Source organism: Myotis yumanensis, unplaced genomic scaffold (genome assembly GCF_028538775.1).
Source record: "Myotis yumanensis isolate MYYU_CA2020_CCGP unplaced genomic scaffold, mMyoYum1.0.hap1 SCAF_1, whole genome shotgun sequence".
In the NCBI taxonomy this organism is placed as follows: domain Eukaryota; kingdom Metazoa; phylum Chordata; class Mammalia; order Chiroptera; family Vespertilionidae; genus Myotis; species Myotis yumanensis.
In genome coordinates, this window is record NW_027223752.1 from 117,128,786 (window position 1) to 117,135,915 (window position 7,130).

Here is a 7,130-nt window from a genome sequence, read left to right on the forward strand (position 1 = left end):
TGGTCAAGATGTTTACAATGTTCTTGTGGGTTTCGAATCTACTTAATTACATGCACCTGATCAAGCTTTGTTTACTTGCTGCACCTCCCACAACCTATATCACTTAGCCACGTGGGACCACAGATTCGGACTATACGGTCAAGCTTACAACTATAGCCTTTGGCTATCATTGTGCTGGGAGGGCTTTGCCCTCCAAGCTAGGACTTGCACATGGCTTTGCCACGAGAGGACTGTGCCCTCTCATTAGTATGAGGCTTGAACCTGTCCAAACACTGTAGCTGCTCTCCACAGATTATAAGTAGGGATTGGCTGCAAATGGACACAAGGGAATTGTTTGGAGTGATGGACATAAGCTGTGATGGTTGGCAAACTATATAAAGTTACTAAAATTAATCAAACTATATATTTAAAATGGGTAAATTTTATGGTATATATACTTATTCCTCAACAAAGCTGGTTTTACAGTGCTAAAAAAAAAAACCAGATTGAGAATCGAAGATGGCGGCATAGGTAAACACCGGAGACTGCCGCTGTAAACAACCACTTCAAAAATACAACTAAAAGTCGGAACGGACATCAACCAGAACCACAGGAAGGCTGGCTGAGGAGAGACTCTTCAACTAGAAGCAAAAACAACAGCATTCCGACGCTCAGAGGAGGCGTAGTGTGGAAAATTTAAAGGTACGGTGGTGCGGTGGTGAGGTGGTGCGCGCGCAAAGCGGGCTGGCGGCTGAGGGCGCGGTTGTCGTTTTCAATCAGGAGTGAGTCTCAGACTCTGGGCTACAGATCCGGGCGAATCTCTAGGGACCCAGACTCAAACGGGAGAAGCGGGACTGTCTGGCTACGGCCCCTCCGAGGTTTGCAGCGGTTGCTGGGACAGAGAGGCAGAGCCCCTGGGGACGGACTGAGAGCGGCCATAGCGGCTCCCTCCCCCCGCCCTGTTGATCCCGCCCGCCCAAGCCCTGCGCACAGCCATTTGCCAATTGCCTCAGGCAAAGGCTGGATTAGCGCCTCCCCAGAAGACAGACGTTTTCCGCTCAGCTGATTCCTACAGCCAGTCGGCCTGGTGGTCAAATCCCTCTAGTGTTAACTACAACAATTAAGGCTTGGCTAGAACAAGACTGCGCACAGAGACCACAAGGGGGTGCACCAAGAAAGCATAAAAGATGCGGAGACAAAAAAACATGACAGAAATGGAGGATATGGAGCTAAGAATCGCAATTTTGAGGGCTTGTCATAAATTTGTGCAGAGCCTCACGAAAACTAATGAGACCCTCGATGCTACGATAAAGAAATTAGAAAGTAAGCACACACGGACTGAAATAAAGAATATTATACCCAATAGCAGACCAGAGGAGCTCAAGAATCAAACCAAAGATTCGACAAAAGGGAGTAAGAGATCAACCGAAGGACTTGTATGCATGCATATAAGCATAACTAATGGACATAAGACACTGGGGGGTAAGGGAGGGTAGTGGTTTGTCAAGGGCGGGGGGGGGGAAAAAGGATACTTATGTAATACCCTTTGTAATACTTTAAGAGGAAAATAAAAAAAAAAAAAATAAAAAAAAAATAAAAAAAATAAAAAAAAAAAAAAAAAAAAAAAAAAAAAAAAAAAAAAAAGATTCGACAAAAAACACCCAATTGGAAAAGCAAAATGAAAAAAGAATCCGAAAGTGTGAAGATAGTGTAAGGAGCCTCTGGGACAGCTTTAAGCGGACTAATATCAGAATTATTGGAGTGCCAGAAGATGAGAGACAGCAAGATATTGAAAACCTATTTCAAGAAATAATGGCAGAAAACTTCCCCCACCTGGAGAAAGAAATGGACTTACAGGTTCAAGAAGCGCAGAGAACCCCAAACAAAAGGAATCCAAAGAGGACCACACCAAGACACATCATCATTAAAATGCCAAGAGCAAAAGACAAAGAGAAAATCTTAAAAGCAGCAAGAGAAAGAGGCTCAATTACCTACAAGGGAATACCCATACGACTGTCAGCTGATTTCTCAACAGAAACTTTGCAGGCCAGAAGGGAATGGCAAGAAATATTCAAAGTGCTGAATACCAAGAACCTACAACCAAGATTACTTTATCCAGCAAAGCTATCATTCAGAATTGAAGGTCAGATAAAGAGCTTCACAGATAAGGAAAAGCTAAAGGAGTTCACCACCGCCAAACCAGTATTATATGAAATGCTGAAAGGTATCCTTTAAGAAGAGGAAGAAGAAAAAGGTAAAGATACAAATTATGAACAACAAATATGCATCTATCAACAAATGAATCTAAGAATCAAGTGAATAAATAACCTGATGTACAGAATGAACTGGTGATTATAATAGAATCAGGGACATAGAAAGGGAATGAACTGACTATTCTTGGGGGGAAAAGGGGTGTGGGAGATGCGGGAAGTGACTGGACAAAAATCATGCACCTATGGATGAACACAGTGGGTGGGGAGTGAGGGTGGAGGGTGGGGTGGGAGCTGGAAGGAGGGGAGTTATGGGGGGAAAAAAGAGGAACAAATGTAATAATCTGAACAATAAAGATTTAAAAAAAAAAAAACCAACACCTCCATTGTTTTTTGTTGTTGTTTTAATATATTTTTTATTGATTTCAGAGAGGAAGGAATAGGGAGAGACAGAAACATCAATGATGAGAGAGAATCATTGATTGGCTGCCTCCTGCACACCCCACACCAGGGATCGAGCCCAAAACCCAGGCACGTGCCCTTGGCCGGAATTGAACCTGGGACCCTTTAGTCTGCAGGCTGACGCTCTATCCACTGAGCCAAGTCGGCTAGGGCCAAGTAAGGATTCTTAAAGGTTCAAAAAGCATCTTCATAAGTCAGCAACCCTACTTCGTACACGAAATAGAATTAAAATAAATTATGTATATTTTTATGTTTCTCTCAAAAGACTTCCCCAAACATTCTGAGATGGAAAGAATTCTATTAACCCACCTGATTTCATTTATAGCTGGGATGTATGAAGAATAATTTTTTTTTTGTTCCTTCTTCATTTTTATGTAGTTCTGTGATCATTTGTGCAGCTAACAAATATTTATGTAATGCTTGATATGTGGTAGGTACTCTATCTGAACCAAGTCAACTAGTGCAGTAGTATTTTGTTTTATGTTCTGAAAGGTTTAAACTTTACTGGAAGAAAGTTGTTTATATGAAGACATTAAATAATGGGAATTAGCCCGGCCAGTGTTGCTCAGTGGTTGAGCATTGATCTATGAACCAGAAGGTCACAATCTGATTCCCATCAGGGCACATGGCTAGGTTGTGGGCTTGACCGCGGTGTGGGGGGTGCAGGAGGCAGCCAATCAATGATTCTCTCTCATTATTGATGTTTCTCTCTCTCTCTCTCTCTCTCTCTCTCCCCTACTTTCTCTTTGAAGTCAATAAAAATATATTTGAAAAAAAAAATGGGAATTACAAAAAATGTTATAAGCATAAATCATAGAAACCAGAGCTATTTGCTCAGTATTTTTAAAAAGATCTCTAAACCATTTTATTCTTAAATAAAATATAAATATCAGTCCCTATTTTTCCTCCGTAAGGAACTATTAATCTAAATAACTTGGGTAGCCCTAGCTGGTTTGGCTCAGTGAATAGAGCGTCGGCCTGCAGACTGAAGGGTCCCAGGTTCAATTCCAGTCAAGGGCACATGCCCGGGTTGCAAGCTTGATCCCCATTGTGTGGTGTGCAGGACGCAGCCAATCAATGATTCTCTCATCATTCATGTTTCTATCTCTCTCCCTCTCTCCCCCTTCCTCTCTGAAATCAACAAAATATATTTAAAATAATAATAATAAATAAATAACTTGGGTAGCAAATCAGAATTCCTGTGTGCCCCACATTGGGCTAGTTTCACTCCATTTTGCTGGGATATCTCTGGCCTCAAGGCCTTCAATCATAGACTTTTACTTATACATTTGTTCAAAGTTCTCTCTATGAGTTTTAAGTCTTTGTCTTCGCCATATATAGATAGATAGATAGATAGATATATACACACACACACATATCCACAGATCTATTTTTTTCTTTATGTCACGAAATTAAGATCACACAATATACCTCACTTCACATCTAGCTCTTACTTAAATATATACCATGAAAATCCCCCCAAGTCAACATATATAATTCTAACATTCTTTTTAATGGCTGTATATTCTTCTTACAAATGGAAATATCAAAAGTCATCCATTACCTCACCAATGGACATTCACTGTTTCCAGCTTTTGCAACTGTGAATAGTACTGCAATAAACACACTTGTACTATATGCTTTTGCTTCTATTTTGATAGGATACAGGTCTAGGAGTAAGATTATCATGTCATTTTATTACAAGATGTCAGATCATTTCCAAAAAGGAAGAAACTCAAATTTCCATGCAGTGGTAACTTGAAAACATAGCTACTATAAGTATAACACTGCTAGCAATAAATTTGACAATAATGAAAATAATTAAATTTCAGGTTCAAGTGCTAAAGTCATATCAAAACAAAAAAGCCTTGCCCTAACCCAGTGGTCGGCAAACCGTGGCTCGCGAGCCACATGGGGCTCTTTGGCCCCTTGAGTGTGGCTCTTCCACAAAATACCACGTGTGGGCGCGCACATACAGTGCGATTGAAACTTCGTGGCCCATGCGCAGAAGTAGGTTTTCGGAAAGGAGATAGACGAAACAAGTATACAAGACGAGTGCGGATGGGAGAGTTGGAAGGGGTCGACCTCAGCGAACGTACCTCAATCAGATTGAGGACGTTTTTAGCAAAGGCCAGCTTAGGAGTACACTAATTAAGTTAATAACAATGTACCTACCTATATAGTTTAAGTTTAAAAAATTTAGCTCTCAAAAGAAATTTCAATCATTGTACTGTTGATATTTGACTCTGTTGATTAATGAGTTTGCCGACCACTGCCCTAACCGGTTTGGCTCAGTGGATAGAGCGTCAGCCTGCGGACTGAAGGATCCCAGGTTCGATTTCGGTCAAGGGCGTGTACCTTGGTTGTGCGCACATCCCCAGTAGGGAGTGTGCAGGAGGCAGCTGATCGATGTTTCTAACTCTCTATCCCTCTCCCTTCCTCTCTGTAAAAAATCATAAAAATATATTTAAAAAAAAAAAGCCATTCCCTGCCCAGCCAGTTTGGCTCAATGGCTGAGCATTCACCTATGAACCAGGAGGTCATTGTCAGGGCATATGCCTGGGTTGCAGGCTCGATCCCCAATTTGAGGCATGCAGGAGGCAGCCGATCAATATGTCTCTCTCATCATTAATGTTTCTAACTCTCTCTCCCTCTCTGAAATCAATATATATATATTTAAAAGCCATTCCCTTTAAAACACTATTAGAGACTCAAAATCACAGGTGTATTCTGCCTTCACAGAAATCAAGTTCACAGACTACCTGTGAACACCTATCTATCTATACCTACTATAAACACTAAAGAATATTTGGCGCTGGCTGGTTTGGCTCAGTGGATAGAGCGTCAGCCTGTGGACTCAAGGGTCCCGGGTTCGATTCCGGTCAAGGGCATGTACCTTGGTTGCGGGCACATTCCCAGTGGGGAGTGTGCAGGAGGCAGCTGATCGATGTTTCTCTCTCATCCATGTTTCTAACTCTCTATCCCTCTCCCTTCCTCTCTGTAAAAAAATCAATAAAATATATATTTTAAAAAAAAGAATATTTGTAGTAAGGATATCTTACATGATACTTTACATTTAAGATTATGTAGGTGAAGTATTTTCTTTGGTATGTTTCCAATATCGAAAACCTAGTAACACTAATTATGCTTTTTTTTTTTTTTTAATTCGTAGTTTACAGAAATCTTTGCATAGGGCCTCCTGCTCTGGTACTCAGTTTTCTGATTACACTAAAATAATTTAGTTTCTCTGCTAATATAAAAAGAATAGAAAACAAGCGACCCCTCTAACAGATAATAATATTGGCCTTACTCTGTAGCAGTCAACATTTGTCTTTGTTTTCCGGGGTGTTTTTCAAAGGGCAATCAATAAACTCCGAGTGAATAACTAAAGCCATTCTAACAAATGCTCAAAACAAGCTCTGAAACCCAATACTAAAATAAGGAAAACAAAGTTTCACACTTGTAACTACATTCAATTATGAATACACGCCTCAAAAATTACTAGTGGGTCACCCCGAATCCACCTGGCTACTTCGTAATGGCAATTCTGTGGAGTTTAATCCCTAGACTAGAGTCCTATCCTAAATTCAATCACAGCAGAGAAAACATGGCCCCGCCCCATCGGCAGAAGGCAGTGACGCTTCCAGGCTTTGTCACATTCAATTCCTAATCCGGGGGATTAAAAGGAGCTGCCTGCCTCTGCACAAGTGATGGTTAGTGCCTTTCCAAACCCAATGAGACGCAAGAAATGGGGCGAGGAAAGAGCCATTTTTTTAATGAAAACCCCCCTTTTCCGTTCAGGTGACCCCAAGAGGAGCCATAGGTTAAATGCTGCAAAGAATTCAGCCCTGCGCCCGGCAAACCACTTCCCGGGAGCTGGCCCCTGCCTGCCGCCCTCCGCGAGTCGCTCGGCCGCCTCCGCCCTGGTCCAGGGGCAGCTGCGAAAAACCAAGGCCGCCTGACGGCCTGCCTCGCCGCTGGGCTCCGCCGGTCCCGCAGGGCCCGGCCCCATCCAGTCCCGCCTGGCGGCCCGGACACAAAACGGAATCTGTGCTCACCGTGGGCTGTCTCTCCTCAGCCATCTCGCCCGGCCCACAGCTGCGCGACCGGAAGTAAGCGGTTTCCCAGGCGACCGGACAAACGGAAGTTGTAGGGCTGGAGAAGAGGGGAGGGGCCTGAGCAGAGAAGGAAGGAGGTGGAAAGCGGGCGGCAGGGGGGTTGCCCACCCCACTGAGGGTTTTCAGGAAGCTGGGGAAGGGTTGGATGTTGCCCCACATACTGTTTGGATCAAAAGGAGCTGATGAGGGAATGCGAATTCGTGCACGGGGCCTCTAGTAGTAAATATAATTACTCCAACCACAAACTTGTTTACAGTGAGCCACCAGAATGGGACAGATTCAAATCCAGCGGCAATATGATTTCTAGCTTTAAACTCCTTTGGCACTCCTCCTGGAACCCAATGAGATTTTTGTACATATG

The 7,130-nt window shown here is 42.8% G+C and overlaps 1 protein-coding gene across 1 annotated transcript in view; it reads right to left on the bottom strand.

Annotated features, from left to right (window-relative positions):
- The window catches only part of BBS4 (Bardet-Biedl syndrome 4), a 63,302-nt gene extending 56,544 nt beyond the window's left edge, over positions 1 to 6,758 (bottom strand). Inside the window, exon 1 of the mRNA XM_070430800.1 lies at positions 6,710 to 6,758. Coding sequence (XP_070286901.1) covers positions 6,710 to 6,733 — 24 coding nt within the window. The 5' untranslated portion in view covers positions 6,734 to 6,758. The remainder of the gene's footprint in view (positions 1 to 6,709) is intronic.
- Positions 6,759 to 7,130: the final 372 nt, after the last annotated feature.